Source organism: Siniperca chuatsi, linkage group LG11 (assembly GCF_020085105.1).
Source record: "Siniperca chuatsi isolate FFG_IHB_CAS linkage group LG11, ASM2008510v1, whole genome shotgun sequence".
Classification (NCBI taxonomy): Eukaryota; Metazoa; Chordata; class Actinopteri; order Centrarchiformes; family Sinipercidae; genus Siniperca; species Siniperca chuatsi.
This window is the reverse complement of record NC_058052.1, coordinates 406,061-424,121: the sequence shown is the minus strand read 5'-3', so window position 1 is coordinate 424,121 and position 18,061 is coordinate 406,061. Positions and strand designations below refer to the sequence as shown.

At 43.8% G+C, this 18,061-nt stretch overlaps 1 protein-coding gene across 4 annotated transcripts in view; it reads right to left on the bottom strand.

Annotated features, from left to right (window-relative positions):
- Positions 1–1,963: 1,963 nt before the first annotated feature.
- nvl (nuclear VCP like) overlaps positions 1,964–18,061 on the bottom strand; it is a 26,705-nt gene continuing 10,607 nt past the window's right edge. For 2 of the 4 annotated variants that reach the window (XM_044213015.1, XM_044213016.1), the window contains exons 15-25: positions 16,911–17,217; positions 14,320–14,541; positions 13,454–13,558; positions 11,067–11,129; positions 10,621–10,740; positions 9,012–9,111; positions 7,719–7,825; positions 6,578–6,654; positions 6,305–6,393; positions 5,991–6,088; positions 3,620–3,819 (exon numbers count right to left, since the gene is read on the bottom strand). In XM_044213015.1, the coding sequence (XP_044068950.1) occupies positions 3,775–3,819; positions 5,991–6,088; positions 6,305–6,393; positions 6,578–6,654; positions 7,719–7,825; positions 9,012–9,111; positions 10,621–10,740; positions 11,067–11,129; positions 13,454–13,558; positions 14,320–14,541; positions 16,911–17,217 (1,333 nt within the window). In that variant the 3' untranslated portion in view covers positions 3,620–3,774. Of the gene's footprint in view, positions 2,038–3,619; positions 3,820–5,990; positions 6,089–6,304; positions 6,394–6,577; positions 6,655–7,718; positions 7,826–9,011; positions 9,112–10,620; positions 10,741–11,066; positions 11,130–13,453; positions 13,559–14,319; positions 14,542–16,910; positions 17,218–18,061 lie in introns of those variants that run through there. The other 2 variants (XR_006379759.1, XM_044213017.1) reach the window with 2 other exon arrangements.

Here is an 18,061-nt window from a genome sequence, read left to right as displayed (position 1 = left end):
AGAGCTTTGTAGGTGAGGAGAAGGATGTTAAATTGTATTCTGGATTTTACAGGGAGCCAGTGCAGAGAAGCTAATATTGGAGAAATATGATCTCTTTTCCTAGTTTTTGTCAGTACACGTGCCGCAGCATTCTGGATCAACTGGAGAGTCTTAAGGGACTTATTCGGGCAGCTGGATAATAAGGAATTGCAGTAGTCCAGCCTAGAAGTAACAAATGCATGGACTAGTTTTCCGGCATCATTTTGAGACAGGATGTGCCTGCTAACCAGCTCTACTGAAGCTTGAACAGCAGATATGCTTTGTTAAAAAGCCAACAGAGCTCAAGTCGATCCCTTCGTAACTGACCAGCTTACTGTAGTATGGAAAATGACTTTAAATTTGTGATGGAGCCAAAGTACCCTAATTAATTATTAATGAAATGTCATACATTTTTAGTTGTGTATACACACACACACACGTATATGTACACTCACCGGCCACTTTATTAGGTACACCTGTTCAGCTGCGCGTTCTGCTGAAGTTCAAACCGAGCATGAGACTGGGGAAGAAAGCGGACTGAAGCGACTCTGAACGCAGCACAACCAACCACCTCTAGCGTTTACAGAAGAAGAAGAGAACCAGTCCAGTGAGCGGCAGCTCTCTGGGAGAAAAGGCCTTGTTGATGGCAGAGGTCAGGAGAATGGTCAGACTGGCTCGAGCTGATAATAACCACTCGTCAAAAAAGTAATATGAATTGTTGTTGTGATGGGTTGGTTAAATTGTGCACCAGTCAGCCATAGCAGATGCATGTTGGATGTTGACACAGACAAACTGAATAGAAACAATCTGACAAGTTAGGAGCAGCATGGCTCAGGAGGTAGAGCAGTCTAGTAATCGGACGGTTCTTGGTTCGATCCCCGGCTCCTCCAGAGAGTGTCGAAGTGTCCTTGAGCAAGACGCTGAACCCCTCCTGATGAACTTGCATGGCAGCCTCTGCCATCAGTGTGTGAATGTGTGACTGTTGGCATGTGTTGTAAAGCCTTGGAGGGGTTGGTAGACAAGAAAAGCGCTATGTAAATGCAGTGCATTTACCATAACCATTTACAAGTGTCTGATAAAGAAAAGCAATAAAATGCAGTGTGTATATAAAAATTTGGTGGAGGTTCCATCATGCTGTGGGGTTGTGTGGCCAGTGCCGTACTGGGAATCTGGCAAAGTTGAGGGTCGCATGGATTCCACTCAATATCAGCAGATTCTTGAGAATAATGTTGAGGAATCAGTCACAAAGTTGAAGTTACGCCGGGGCTGGATATTTCAACAAGACAACGACCCAAAACACTGCTCAAAATCTACTGTGGCCTTTATGCAGAGGAACAAGTACAATGTTCTGGAATGGCCATCCCAGTCCCCAGACCTGAATATCATTGAACATCTGTGGGGTGATTTGAAGCGGCTGTCCATGCTCGGGCAACCATCAAACCTAACTGAACTGGAGATGTTTTGTAAGGAGGAATGGTCCAAAATACATTCATCCAGAATCCAGACACTCATTACAGGCTATAGGAAGCGCCTAGAGGCTGTTATTTCTGCTAAAGGAGGCTCTACTAAATATTGATGTGATTTTTCTGTTGGGGTGCCCAAATTTATGCACCTGTCTAATTTCGTTTTGATGCATATTGCACATTTTCTGTTAATCCAATAAATCTCATTTCACTACTGAAATATTACTGTGTCCTTCAGTTATTTGATAGATCAAAATGAAATTGCTGATCCAAACACCCAAATATTTATAAATGAAAATCATGGAAATTGTCAGGGGTTCCTAAACTTTTGCATACAACTGTACACTACAGTTATCAGTCGCATGTGTACAGTCACACAGTGGTTGAATGGAGAAGAGTTTACTGAGCTCAGGGTGGGGGCAGAGAAAGCCCTGATAGCACAACAGTAGCTGATCTGTGTGTACATGTCAGAAAGGTTTGTCTTTGGTTTCGACACACTTTTTATTATAAAAGCAGAAATCAGTATTATGATTCAACCATAGTAAAATGTGTATACATAAATGACAAAATGATTCACTAAGAAGTCAGTGTAAAACATTGAACTGTTGCTGGTGATGTCTGCGGTTCTGGTCTTGCACTTATCTGTGAACCCCTCCTGATGAACTTGCATGGCAGCCTCTGCCATCAGTGTGTGAATGTGTGACTGTTGGCATGTGTTGTAAAGCCTTGGAGGTTGGTAGACAAGAAAAGCGCTATGTAAATGCAGTGCATTTACCATAACCATTTACAAGTGTCTGATAAAGAAAAGCAATAAAATGCAGTGTGTATATACAGTTGTATGCAAAAGTTTAGGAACCCCTGACAATTTCCATGATTTTCATTTATAAATATTTGGGTGTTTGGATCAGCAATTTCATTTTGATCTATCAAATAACTGAAGGACACAGTAATATTTCAGTAGTGAAATGAGGTTTATTGGATTAACAGAAAATGTGCAATATGCATCAAAACGAAATTAGACAGGTGCATAAATTTGGGCACCCTTGTCATTTTGTTGATTTGAATACCTGTAACTACTTAGCGCTGATTAATTGGAACACACAATTGGTTTGGTGAGCTCATTAAGCCTTGAACTTCATAGACAGGTGCATCCAATCATGAGAAAAGGTATTTAAGGTGGCCAATTGAAAGTTGTTGTTCTCTTTGACTCTCCTCTGAAGAGTGGCAACATGGGGGCCTCAAAACAACTCTCAAATGACCTGAAAAAAAAGATTGTTCTACATTCTGGTTTAGGGGGAGGCTACAAAAAGTTCTCGCAGAAATATAAGCTGTCAGTGTCCACTGTGAGGAACATAGTGAGGAAATGGAGGACCACAGGCACAGTTCTTGTTAAGGCCAGAAGTGGCAGGCCACATAAAATATTGGAGAGGCAAAGGCGAAGGATGGTGAGAACGAAGGAGGTGGTCCGAAGGAGGTGGTCTGTGGTCTGTGGGCTGTTTTTGACAGCCCACAGACCACCTCCAAAGACCTACAACATCAACTTGCTGCAGATGGTGTCACTGTGCATCGTTCAACAATTCAGCGCACTTTGCACAAGAGAAGCTGTATGGGAGAGTGATGCGAAAGAAGCCTTTTCTGCACACACACCACAAACGGAGTCGCTTGAGGTATGCAAACACACATCTGGACAAGCCAGCTTCATTTTGGAATCAGGTGCTGTGGACTGATGAAACAAAGATTGAGTTATTTGGTCATACCAAGGGGCGTTATGCATGGCGGCAAAAAGAACACAACGTTCAAGAAAAACACTTGCTACCCACAGTAAAATTTGGTGGAGGTTCCATCATGCTGTGGGGTTGTGTGGCCAGTGCCGGTACTGGGAATCTGGTTAAAGTTGAGGGTCGCATGGATTCCACTCAATATCAGCAGATTCTTGAGAATAATGTTGAGGAATCAGTCACAAAGTTGAAGTTACGCCGGGGCTGGATATTTCAACAAGACAACGACCCAATATCACTACAGTTATCAGTAGCATGTGTACAGTCACACAGTGGTTGAATGAGCTCAGGGTGGGGGCAGAGAAAGCCCTGATAGCACAACAGTAGCTGATCTGTATGTACATGTCAGAAAGGTTTGTCTTTGGTTTCGACACACTTTTTATTATAAAAGCAGAAATCAGTATTATGATTCAACCATAATAAAATGTGTATACATAAATGACAAAATGATTCACTAAGAAGTCAGTGTAAACATTGAACTGTTGCTGGTGATGTCTGCGGTTCTGGTCTTGCACTTATCTGCTGAGGGACTCTCTGAGCTGCTCGTACATCCTCTGGTCCTGCACAGGGAACACACACCGGCACTGTCACTGCATGTTTCCGACTCTATGGTGGTGGTTTCTGTCCATCAACAGTCCACGCTCACATCTGTTGCTGCTGTTTAAGTGTTATTTCTGTAACGCTTAAATGATCATTTTGTGTGAATGTGTAAATTAATGAATAGGCTTACTGCCCCATCATTAGAGCACGACATCTGACTATACATTTATAATAATAATAATAATAATAATAATAAAGTATTACTTGTATAGCACTTTATGTTATGAAGTGATTTACACATAAAACACAGCAATAAAATAATGTATGAATAAACAGGCAGGCATAGGGAATAAAAGAGGAATAAACTTAAACACAGTGGATGATTAAAAACCATAAATAAAACACCAAGGATAACATGTAAAGACAACGAGTGAATTAAAATTTAAAATAGAGCAGTGCAAGACTTGATAGCAGCGCCAAGAATAAAGTATAATGTAACTCAATAGTTTAGAATTAAAATAAACCTAAACATTATAGGAAGGTAGGAAGATTTGTGTATTCTATTAAATTAATGTGTTGCTTAGATGTATTCTTATATAACAATTTTAGCCTCATTCTTTGAGCTGCAACCCGAGCCATGTGAAACAGACTTTGGAGCAAATTAAAGATAAATATAAAAACATAATTCAAAGCGGTGTAGGCTCACTTTCATATCAAGTACAACAAGTACAAGGCTTTATTACCTCAATCAGTCTCTGTTGTAAGATGATATCGGGATACTAAAGCGCAAGGGTATTGTTGGTCTCTGAACACTGTCGCCCTCCTCAGAGACCCTCTCATGATCCGCGCACCGAGCTTTTTCTCTTTTATTCTTTTTTTATTCCACGCATGAGCTCCACAGGATCTTCTATGAATGGTGGTGCCATTTTCCAAGAGAACTGATTGGTCACTAGCCAATATAGGTGGTGCTTTTATACGTGTTGATCAGTTATCTCCAACATAACCTGCTCCGTTAGGTGTTCAGCATAAGTTACCATGGCGATCTGCCCCGGTAAGAAGTTGTAGGACTGAAAACCCAGGGTTACACCTGAAGTTACCTCGCTAACAGGCCTCTGGTCAGATTCATAATCTTAAATCAACAGTTTTCCAGTTTTAGACTATTTTATTTACACAAAGTAAAATACTTGTCTGTTTGTGTTTAATTAACATTTAACATCTTGGTCTTACTCTGTTAAATTAAAAAGGCGTTTTGTAGGAACACATGTATATATTTTTCAAAGTAAGGTAGTGGGAACTATTGGCCCTACTTGTATTCAACAAAGCTAATTTGAATTACTTAGGTCTTTTTTATTAATTTCCTCACATGAACAACTAGTTTGGTATTTTACTGGACACCAGATTGTTTGTTTTGGCTTAATTTAATCAAACACGCTCCTCATTTTCCCACCCGCCTGCTGACACCCCCGTCCTACACCCACCTCTCCATTTTCTATTCGGACCTCCTTTTCTCCGCTCTCTCCCAATGAGGTACTAACTCTGGTTACCTCCCAACCACCTGGCCTCTTGACCCTGTCCCCTCTCACCTTCTTTAGTCTATCGCTCCCGACCTCCTTCCTTTCCTCATCAATACCGCTCCGACAACTGGTCGTTTTCCAAACACCCTAAAAGCAGCGAGGGAAGGAACCCGCACTCAACCCTTCTGAAGAACTTCAGACTGGTCTCTCTTCCTCCACGTCTTTCTAAAGCCCTTCAGCGTGTTGTGTTCACTCAACTTTCTGCATATCTCCACCAGAACAACCTACGTAACCCCAACCCGTCTGGTTTCAAGAGGCCAGGCAGGCAGACATTTCATATTTTCCTTCCATTCAGGTTTTACAGTCTGGCATCGGCAGGCTAATTCACAAATGCGTATTAGTCTGGAACCTCAACGGGCGCAGACCAAACTGCCTCTGGACGCAATTGGAAAGACCTACAACCAATCAGAGCAACGAAAGGTGCTGAGCGACACATGCAAGTGGGGGCGCTGCTCGGTCCGACCAGATCCAGGACGGCGGAAATCTGTCTGAAATGGAAAGGGGGGCCAGACGTATCTGCCAGACCAAATGAAACATGAGCTCGGCAGATTCGTCCGGTTCCCAGGCTGGCTTTTACACGTCACACAGCAATTCCTGTTCCGTTTACACTTTCTTACCTTTTTGGACACAGAAGGACGAACTTTCTTGAAGGCATCATCAAAGTTCTGTTTGTTCACTCTGATGTCGGAGACAGAGCCAGAGGAGTATGTGTGACCTGTGTGTAACAATGAACACACATTTAGGTCAACACAGCAAGACACACAGTCCCGTTTCTGCTGCATTCTGTCATGTGAAAGTTACTGTAGTTACCATTGTCCAACTTGCTATTTCCAACACACACACACACACACAGTGAGGAACTTTCTAATCACTACTTCCAGTCCCATATGGTACAGTTCCATCTTTAAATGTATGCAGAGGTAGGAGTTACCAGAAGAAGCTGGGGAATGCTGGGACTTCAGGTAGGCCCGCAGAGCATTAACAGATGCTTCCCTCACTAAGGCAGTCAGGTCAGCTCCACTGGATAAAACACACACACACACACACACACACACACACACTTTGATTCAGTCGGGATCAGATTTCATCCTGTTCATCAGATCTATGGATCAGTGCTTCTACATTTAGTCAGTATCATAGTCAGCCACTGTTTACAGCCAGTTCATTGTCAGCGGACATTGGGCAGCTGTCCGAGGAGACTTACGTGAAGCAGTCGCAGCGCTCGTCGAAGGCGATCTCTTCCAGACAGACATCCTGCTCCAGCTGAGGTTTGGTCGCCCCCTACAGTGTAGGAATATTGAGTTACTTGAGAACATCAACAGCTATTTCATCTCTGTGCTTTCAAAGATGGTCTGAGATGCGGTTAGCCTAGCTTAGCACAAAGACTGGAAGCGGGGGGAAACGAGCCCCTTGCTATGCCTGGACATTTCCCAGCGACAGGTCTGTCGGACTTCAGAGTTGTTTTTCTCGTAGCACTGTTTCAGAATTGACTGCTGCATGATGTGCCAAAGCAACGGTGTGTGGTTGGACATTTTGAATGTCATTGAAAAGACCCTTTTCTGGTCAGGTGTTTCATGAAGACATTAAAGACGATTACCGAGCACACTCGATGCTGACTGTCTAAATCTAGCTAGGGGATAAATGACACAACTATTTCCAGCTGGTAAAGTTAAAACCCTTAGTGAGCATTTGTGATCCCTCTCACACAGCCAAGTGGAAAGAAATGGAATGCCAAACATTATGCGATGTCCACTGAAAGCTATAATGGGGGACAGTGAATCGAGTCAGGGTCTAAATAAGGAGGCTGATCCATGCACAGAGATATCACTTAAGACCCGGTAAAGAAAGCTGGTCCACAGAACCTTATAAACTGATGGCCAGCGCATGATTTGGGTTTTATGCCCAATAAGATGGATGTTAGATTTAAAAAATGGGCTGGGAAAATGTGACAACTTCAACTGGAGGAAACCAGCATGATGAACACCGCAGGCCTTCTTTGGGTTCTGAGACATTACACTGAGATAACGGAGGAGGACTTAGATAAGATCGACTCGCTCTTCTTACCTGGGTATAAATCAGATCCTGGTCATAGAAAAGGAAGGACATTTTACATTGCATTAGGAGGAATGGGAAAAACTTAATTAACAACAATGGAAAACTACATCTGCGTTATCCTGGATAGAAGTGAGGTGGAAAAAATGGGTAAGTGATGAGAGACCTGCTACACTGCATTTCATGTATACCTGTACTGCTTTTCCAAATAAACAATAAAATAGATCAAATATCTAGCTGCATAAGATTACATTCATCCATCTACGTTGGGGCCCCCCCTGGTTAAAATGTACCTTAGTAATGGTGAGTAGGATGGCATGGCGGTCTGCTGGAGGTGGCAGACCCACATACAAGGTTTTATCTAGTCGACCTGGCCTCAGTATGGCAGGGTCGATGATATCTGGTAAGAGACAAGACAGTGAAAGTCATTTAGTGTTCAGAAGAACAACAAATGATGAATTTAGTTTAAAATGCTTGTTACAAAGCCCATACTATACTCCAGTAAAAATACCTGTACAACAATGGAAACACTCCTGCATTTAAAATTCTACTTACGTAAAAGCACACGTTTTTTCAGAAAATGTACTCAATATCAAAAGTAAAATTACTCCACAGAAAAATGGACCATGTGACTGATTATATACCGATGGGCGACAGCTGACAGGAGAAAGCAGCATGAAGTGTGTTAGTTTGGAGTCCATGTTCCCTCAGTTATACACACAGCCTGTATTTAAGCAGCTCGTCTCTCTGAGGTCAGACACACCTGAGTGCAGCGGGTAGAGAGACACCAGCTAAAGGACAGACGGCAGCAGGGACAGACGTCCCCACGCAGATCTGAAGGTTTATATTCTATCATCTGGTCTGATGGAGACGCTGCTGCAGAGCGCTGTCCGACACGCTGGGCCGAGGTCAGCTGACTGATCCTCACCACAGCGCTCAGGGAGCGCTGCTGCACCGAGGCAGCTGGTGTCTCTGATATTCAGGTGTGTCCTTTCATTTGGCCCCTGTCTCTGTGTCTGTGTCTGTGTGTGTGTGTCATATATATAGACAGTAATCAATGTGAACAACAACAGAAATCTGAGGAGTGGTGAGATAAACAGAGATAAATAAAATAAATTAAGTTTTATTATAAACAATGGGAGAGAAAAGAACAAGTTGGTTTGGTTTTTTGGACTTTTCTCTTATATTTGTGTTTTGGGGGTGATATTGGATCATTTGAACATTACAAGGGGACCAGCTAGACACTGCTTTTTTAAAGGGCACAAGCCAAAGATTTGGAACCACTGATTTAATTATTTGACAATTCATTGTATTTTATAAGCTTAATATAAAATGTGGTGCAGTAAGAAGTACAATATTTCCATGTGAAATGTAGTGGATGAAAGTATAAAGTAGCACAAAATGGAAATACTCAAATAAAGTACAAGTACATCAAAATTGTACTTCAGTCCACCACTGTTGAAAATTGCCCTCAAAATGCAATTCTTCCAGCTGACGAACCAGGAAGCTGCAACAATCTGAGCGTGGTTCAGGCTTCAGCAGGTCTCTGGTTCCCCTGAGGGTTCTGACTGAAGCTGGATCTGTACCTGGTCTGTTGGTTGCAGCCATGATGAAGACCTGCCGTCGAGTCTCCAAGCCGTCCATCTCTGTGAGCAGCTGGTTGACCACCCGCACACTGGCTCCCGACTGAACACACACACACACACACACACACACACACTGAATGTCACCAGGGCACTACAAAAACAAGCTGTATGAACCGCAGCTATGCAGCAGATCACTCGCAGAAATCAAGGAGTCCAAATGTGATCTAAAAATTCTGATTTTTACTTTTAGAAGACATTCAGTCTTGTTTGAAAGCCGTGGTTTGGTTGGTTGGTTGGTTTGGTTTAACACGGAAACAGTCTCGAGTCTTGTTGCAGTTTTGATCCCATTTTTTAGATTCATGTCTAAACGTCATTGTGCTGTCGGTTGTTCGTGTTATATACGTTCGTGTAGAAGAATGGTTTCACGTTGTTACAGCGGTTTATTTAATGAATATACTGTTTTGGCAAATTCTGAAAATGGACTCAAAAAATTTTATAAAAAAAACAATAAAATTTCTCTTAAAACAGAATTCCCAACTTTTAGAATCCGGTTTAGCTAGTGAGTCACACCCCTACACGAAATGCCCATTCAATCATTCAATTATACAGTAAATATGTTATGAAGCGTTGAAAGACTCCTCTCCTTTGTTTAATAACAATAAAGGTGATGAAACGGGAGATACGGATGACATTTGTAGGTTCTGATGGGAATGTTGACGTGACCAACAGAACAGACCGGACCGCAGGTCGAGCCACACGGGTTTTTCAGTGGCCGATGCCGATATCGACACAAAGAAAAGTCCTGTATAATTCCATTACTCCACGCACATTACAATCTATTATACATGGTTATCGTAACCAGTAATGTCTTGTTTTCGATGGAAGTTTCCTAAATTAATGAAATAGAAAAATACATTTATGCTGTAGATTTCAGAACGTGGAATTTTTCATTCGCCTGCATTAATCCATACATTATAACAGGATATATATTTAACACCAGCCAGTAACAGTTTTAGATTACATTTGCTGTCATGTAGGAGAAACGCATTAACATTTAGAAAAGACGATGACCAAGCAAATGTAGGCAGACTTTTCCACCACCTTCCCAAAACTCACCGGGGGAGCGCTAACATCGTGTGTCTGCAGACATCGTTGTTTAACGGCCTCGTGAGCGCAGGCACAGGCTGCCGCCGATTACTCGCTCTGTCACTACTCCGCACCAGCGATGTCACAGTGTTTGGAAATGGCACTTTCCTATTTCCCAAGGTGGATGTGCATCAATAGGGATGTTTTCTCAGTTGCTCTCCGGATCCGCACATCCCTGCTACTGAACCCTGACTGCTTCTGCTTGTTGGGTCTCTGCATATAACATTATAAAGAGTTCGGTCTAGACCTGCTCTATAGGAAAAGTGCAATTAGATAACTTCTGTTATGATCTGGCGCTGTATAAATAAAATTGAATTGAATTTATGATGCATCTAGTGTGTGCTTCCGGCGTCGGCTGACAGGACGTTCCGCGACGCGGCCGGTGTGTTGCATTGGACAATCTGATGTCTTGAACATGATGCTCATGGATTCCTTTCTAAGTCAAGAAGTGCATCCCTCTCACCTCATGGCCTGAGCGGCGAGGACACAGAGCATCGATCTCATCAAAGAAGATGACACATGGGGCTGAGTTGCGTCCTCTCTGGAAGACCTGTCTGACAGCCCGCTCACTTTCTCCCACATACTGCAGACAAACACAGAGATTCATCAGCACCCCCAGCTGATTCTGACATCAGCCCTCTGGCTCATGGTGTGGTGAATAAGGACAACAGGGATGACTTATTGCTTAGAGATTTTACAATATTTAGTGCTAGGGTGTGAAGAGAACGACACAAACATCATGAAAACAGGCTGGAAAAACAAATATACAGAAACACCAGAAACAACAACTACAAGCTGAGCTGCAGCCTAAATGAGCCTCTCGGAGATGAGGAGGAAGGTTAATAAGTGAGTGTCTGTTGGCTGTACTACTCCACGACATCAACATGTTCCTGCAGCTCAGTGACTCACCATGTTGAGCAGCTCTGGACCCTTGACAGAGATGAAGTTGAGGCCTGACTCATTGGCCACTGCCTGTCAGGAGACAACACAGTGAGACACAGTGAGACAATGATCTCGGTCTCTCTGTCGAGACAGCCAGGTGACATCTAGGCCAATATTTATCAAACGTCTAAGTGTAGGAAAATCTGCCCCCACATTTTCACCTAGTTGGGCCTGATTTTAGGAAGAGGAACAAAACATTTAGCAAATGTCTTATCCTGGAAAGTTATTCTGTCTCCTCCAGGAGCGAGAGAGTGCAGACACGCACAGGACAAACATGCATCGATAGTCCAGGAGGTATGGAAATCAAAACATGCTGGAACCATTCCTTCACGAAGAACAGTTCCATCTGCCCAGCAACTCCAGGAGGTTACCAGATACAGTCGGGGAGCGCAGGCTTTGGTCTTACAGGCACGATGGTACCAAATCAGGCAACCTGATGTTTGTTGACGACTGTCAGTTCGTTAGTTCCAACGCATAACTGCCCCTTTATATTTTTGTCATTTTTATATTTCTGTTTGTGTACAGGCAGAATAAGTTGGATTTATCGGTTGCTGTTTGCAAACACACGATTCAAAGTTGGCCCCTCCTCCCAGCCTCAGAGCGAGAGAGAGCTAGAGAATGAATGAAAAGAGGGAGCAGCATTAGTGAGAACAAAGCAGTGAATCAGAGAAATAAAACGTTATTTTCTGATTGTTTCACGGCGGTTACGTTCTAAGGCATAAATAAAATCGCCCACACCTGCGCACCGCCCTGCAGGAAGGAGCAGCTTCATCCTGTCCGCTGCTCTCTGCTCTGCGTGTGTCTAGCTCAGCCCCGCTCTCACAGCTGCAGCTCTTTATACAGCTACAGTCTCGTATAGCCCGACCTATTCGCACACTTCGGTTTAGCGCTGTATCAGCGCTGGAGATACATCCATGACACAGACAGAGAGCAGAGGAGAGAGACGGAGATAGCGACGTAACCTGCTCGCTACGTTTTTATAGACTCCCGACCTTACAGCCTGCGCGCTGTTATTGGCTGGGGGCTACACACCGCGCTGCTATTGGCTGGGGGCTACACACCGCGCTGCTATTGGCTGGGGGCTACACACCGCGCTGTTATTGGCTGAGGGCTACACACCGCGCTGCTATTGGCTGGGGCTAGACACCGCGCTGCTATTGGCTGGGGCTACACACCGCGCTGCTATTGGCTGGGGCTACACACCGCGCTGCTATTGTCTGGGGACTACACACCGTGCCGCTATTGGCTGGGGGCTACACACCGCGCCGCTATTGGCTGGGGCTACACAGCGCGCCGTTATTGGCTGGGGCTACACACCGCTGCTATTGGCTGGGGCTAGACACCGCGCTGCTATTGGCTGGGGCTACACACCGCGCTGCTATTGGCTGGGAGCTAGACACCGTGCCGCTATTGGCTGGGGGCTACACACCGCGCCGCTATTGGCTGGGGGCTACACACCGTGCCGTTATTGGCTGGGGGCTACACACCGTGCCGTTATTGGCTGGGGACTACACACCGCGCCGCTATTGGCTGGGGGCTAGACACCGTGCCGTTATTGGGTGGGGGCTACACACCGTGCCGTTATTGGCTGGGGGCTACACACCGCGTCTATTTGAGTCTGTTGTTTTTTAGGAAAATCCTACTCATTCTGCCTTTTAAACAAACAAGGTACATCATGTTAATCAGTTAGCTTTAAAAAGGTGTTGGTAGGTGTATTTTCAAGCGTTGTACAGAGCCAGGCTAGCCGTTTCCCCCTGCTTCCAGTCCGTATGAGTCTTTTTAAGTTAGGCTCACCATGTCCTGACTCCAGATCTGTACTTAACACATGGATTACACAGAAAGAAAGCAAATAAGCATATTTCCCCTAATATTAAGCTATTCCTTTAATGACACTGTACTAAAATATATAGCTGGTTATGCATGAATGATACTTGATATTGTGTCAAAATGCTGTAGATTTATCGTCAAAGAACTTGCAGGTGCAGGACGCTTCACTGAATAACTCAAGTCCTACTTTCAGAAGAGTTTTTTTAGTCCCAGTCAAATTGTCAGGGCCATTCCTAGGACAGATTCTGAGACGCCTGATATATACAGGCCTCAGCTCTGTGAATAATAAAAAAAAAAAAAAAAAATCTAAAAGAACAGAAATATGAATTAACCGTAAGAAATCAGACTAAACTGATCATTTAGGATCTATTTTGATTACAAATAATTTGTGAAGAGAGAGAGATTTGTGAATAAGACAATTATAGAATACTGGATCTTATACAACATTTTACAGAACTGTTCAAATAAATGACAGCTGTGTTACTCAGCTAGCTATTAGGTATGATAGTGTTGGCGTGGTGGGGAACCTTGGCCAGCAGTGTTTTTCCACATCCTGGAGGTCCAGCCAGCAGCACACCAGATGGAGCACTGAGCCCCAGAGCTCTGAACTGCTCTGGAGAACGCACTGGAGCCTGCAACACACACACACACACACACACACACACACACACACACACACACACCTGTGTTACTGTAGTACATTAAGAATTAGCACAGTGACAGCAAACCAGGTCAGATGTGGGCCAGATCAAAGCGGGGCCAAAGAACCCAGTCTGTTCATCTTGTAGCTGTGATTTGTATCCAATAATAGGTGAAGAACCAGCCAGCTCAGTATGAACTTTTCTTGAGAATGAATCTCTTAGATATTAAAAAGGGACAATGGCCTCAGTCAAAGAATAACTCAACAAGACAATCTATGGATACACTAACAAGGTTCACCACATAAAAGCCTGTTACTGATCCTGAATAACATGTGGCCACACAGGAGAGAGCTCCCTCCCCCATCCTTTGCCCCTGCAGGACTCAACGGTCCCGCAGGGGGTCAGCTGAGTCTCATATGTGACAAAGGAAGGGTCATACCAAGTACAGGGTGACTGACTCACAGTTAACAAGATAAAAAGATGAAGACTTCAAAATCACAATAACACAGGACAGAACAGAGGTTTTTCTGGGATAATTAAAATTCCTCCACCCCTATAACTACAGCTTGTAAAGGCAGGTGAGAGGGCCTCTGTATGGCAAACGACATGACAATGAGAAGGCTCATCTCAGGGGGTTTATCCTTAAATTTAAAATAAAAGTATGACAAAAAGGTAATGATCCCAGCGCCGAGGATAAAGCCTCTTCTCAGTCTGGATCATGGATGTGAAATGTGAAGAAGCCTGGTGTTTACCAGTATGGCCATGGTGAGCTCCTCTCTGATGTCCTGCAGGGCTCCCACATCCTCCCAGGTGACATCAGGTACGGTGGTGAAGCCCTCCCTCTTGGCTGAGGGCTGGACACTGGCCAGAGAGGCCTGGAAGTCTGACATGAGGATGGACAGGCTGGCCAGCTCTTCCTCTGAAGGTGTCTCAGTGTTCTTCAGCAGATGAAGCAGCTGCCACAGCTCCCCCTGCTGGACACAGCACACAACTCATCAGGATAACACAGGGAAGCAGGAAAGAAAAGGCAGCATGATTTAAAGGGCCACACCACCAAAATTTAAAACAGAACTAGAAAATGCAATCACTCTCAAACTAACTGACAGCACTAACATTACCTTACTAATGTTTTCTGATGTGATTAGAAGTTCAGTAATGTTTGGAAACACAGCAGGGCAACAGACCTGCTTTATCATGTATGATCAAACAACCAAGAGGTCCAGCTCTTCAGTTATAAATGTCAATATTTCCATAACTTGTATGCAAGACTGATTTTCGCACAGATTTCACGTTCGCACACATCCAAGAGTTGTTGGAGGACATCAGAATCTATCCATAAGATATGATCCAGATCAGAGTCTTGGTGAGAGCCGCTGTAAATCACCTCGCTACAACAGTGGTGTAAAAGTGAATTGCACTCCGAAACTGTAGGGGCCGCAAGTTGTAAAAAAATATCAATTCTTGCATAATGTTGCTTTAGGTTTTTAAAAGCATCTGACATCTTTATGACAAGTCCAAATTATACCACTGTAGTTGAAGCCATGGAAATTATTGATGACACTGTTAGAAAAGCATTTTACAGTGTAATACCACTTAATGACATTTAAGTTTGATAATTAGGTCTGCTAGGGCATGTTTATGGTTATGTTGTTTTGGTTAATGTCAAGAAAATGTCAACTTTGTATTAAAATGACACGTCATAAACATTCATAAAGACTCCTTCATGTTCATGGCAGGTATCATGTCAGTCAAATAAAGTGCAAACATCAGTTGCAACTTTATATCAGTCACTCAAATAATATGGATGCTTTACAAAGCATTTATTATCCATTTACAAAGTATTATAAACATCAGTTGCAACTTTATAATAACCATCCAAATAATGTTTGAAGACGGTTTACAAACTAATTATTAACCATTAACAAAGTGTTACAAATCTGGTCCATCTAGCTATGTAATGTTTATAGATGTCTTACAAACTATTTCTTTTTTAAAATATTCCAATTATAATCAGAGGCCCACATGTTTTTAAGTCTTTTTGGCGAGGGACTTGCATTCATGTTTTGAAAAGTCTTAATGAACACTGGTGAATTGTTATTCATTAAAAGTTCATATGGTCCGCAGTCTGAACGGGCGGGTCCGCAGTCTGAACGGGCGGGTCCGCAGTCTGAACGGGCGGAGTCCGCAGTCTGAACGGGCGAGTCCGCAGTCTGAACGGGCGGGTCCGCAGTCTGAACGGGTCGAGTCTGCAAACTGCGACAGAAGATGTGTAGAGTTTCTGCTGTCCTGATGTCGATGGTGAGCTCGTTCCACCATTGTGGAGCCAGGACAGCAAATGGTGGTGATTTTGTTGAGCGGTAGCTGACCCCAGTAGCAGAGCGTAGTGGACCGGCTGGGGTGTATGGTTTGACCATGTCCTGGATGTAGGATGGGCCTGAGCCATTCGCAGCATGGTAGGCAAGTACCAGTGTCTTGAATCGGATTCGAGCAGCCACCAGTAGCCAGTGCAGGAGGCGGAGGAGCGGTGTAGTGAGGGAGAACTTGGGGAGGTTCAAGACCAGCCGGGCTGCTGCATTCTGGTTCATCTGCAGAGGTCCGATGGCACATGCAGGCAGACCAGCCAGTAGCGAGTTGCAGTAGTCTAGGCGCAAGATGACAAGAGCCTGGACTAGAACCTGCACCACCCCCTGGGTGAGGAACGGACGTATCCTCCTGATGTTGTGGAGGATGACTCTGCAGGAGCGGGTTGTCGCAGCAATGTTGGCAGCGAAGAACAGCTAGCCCAGGTTCCTTGCAGTCCAAGACGGGGACACCACAGAGTTCTCATAATGTCCACAGAGACAGATCTCTGGTGGGTTGTAAGGTTCTGCAGGTTGATTTTCATAATGAATGAAAATGGAAACCTATAGCTGCCAGGCAGGTAGGAAAACACATTCATAACATCCAAACGCTGCAGTCTGTCTTGAAGATGGTTGGGAGTTATGTCAAGCTTTTTATACAAACGAGTATAAACCACACGAGACAAAACAACACTGTCAAGTTACTTAAAGTGCACCTATACTTTACTGACGTGTCGCAGGACAGTCTATCTGTATAAATACTGATGACAAAGGTTTCTTTGACTAGGTTAAACAGTGTTTCAAACAAGAAGCAGGACTCCTCCTCCTGATTCATTCAGGAATGATCCTCTGGTTTCATCTGTCTGATTGTTAACTGATTAACTGTCGCCATCTTTTAGAAAAACATGCATTGTGTTATGACTGAGCAAAAGGTCCTCTGATGCCAAAGGTACAGTATCATACTGAGTGGAGTTTGTGAGATGTATTTTTGGCACTCCTCATACCTGCAGGTGATTCTGTCCTGACTCTTCCTGAGGTACTGGGTTGATGTCTGTTGTCTGTTGCTCTCTGACCTCTCCGTCTGTCACAGCAGCCTCAGTCTGAACTCTGCTTGGTAACAGATCTTTAGTCGAGCCCTGGCTTTGGCTCTGTCCTCTCATTTCCAGCAGAACCCTGTTTACAGCACTCATGGCAGCTTCGCGGCACAGAGCCATGAGGTCAGCGCCCACGTAGCCTGGGGTGAGCCGGGCCAGCTGCTGGTAGTCAAAGTCCTCCGGCAGCTTCAGCTTTCGACACAATGTCCTTAAGATCCTGACAGATCACAAAGCATTCTGTTTAAGTGTTCAAACTGTGCGAGTGTTAGCAGTCAGAGACAGTGATGATTTGGTGATTGCCTAAATCCCAAAGCTTTGCACATATCCATGAGTTTACTTCAAAGAAGGTAGAATCTACTGGAAACATGATTTGGATGCAACTCACTGAGAGCAACAGACAAAGTCATAATATCTTAAATAAATAAAATATGCAGCTGTTTCTTGACTAACTTTAACGTTTTGGGCACAGACTGTCAGTTGTTCTGTCCATCCACCTGTCACTTTGGTCCAGGGCCTCGTATCTCAACAACTACTGAGCATTGCCATGAAATTTGCTGTGGATATGTACGGTACTCTAATGATGATTCTTTAAGATTTTAGTGACCCCCTGACCTTTCCTCTAATACCACCATCTTCCACAAGAAATATCAAAATCTAACAGGCAGCTTGCAAGGAAATTTGAGGATGAACTCTTTTGAGTTTGTTCACCCCATAAACTCTGCTGTCCCACTGTCCTCAGTACAAACGTACCATTTTTAGCCCCACTGTAAATAAACTTAAACGGAAATTTGAACGTAACATATTTCTATTCTTTACCCAATTGAAAGGATAGGTGCAATTCTAGTCACAAAGCATACTCTCTGCACACTGCATGTGTATTTGTTGACATGAATGAATGCTGAATTTCAAAGATGTACAAATATACTGTACATGAGGAATAAATGAAGGAAATATGCACACTATCAGCTGATATGCAGCTCCTGTCAGACTGAAGACTCAGCTCACTGATGATGTTGTGAAAGTTTCAAACACAACAGTGAGGTGGCAAGAAATCTGGAGGT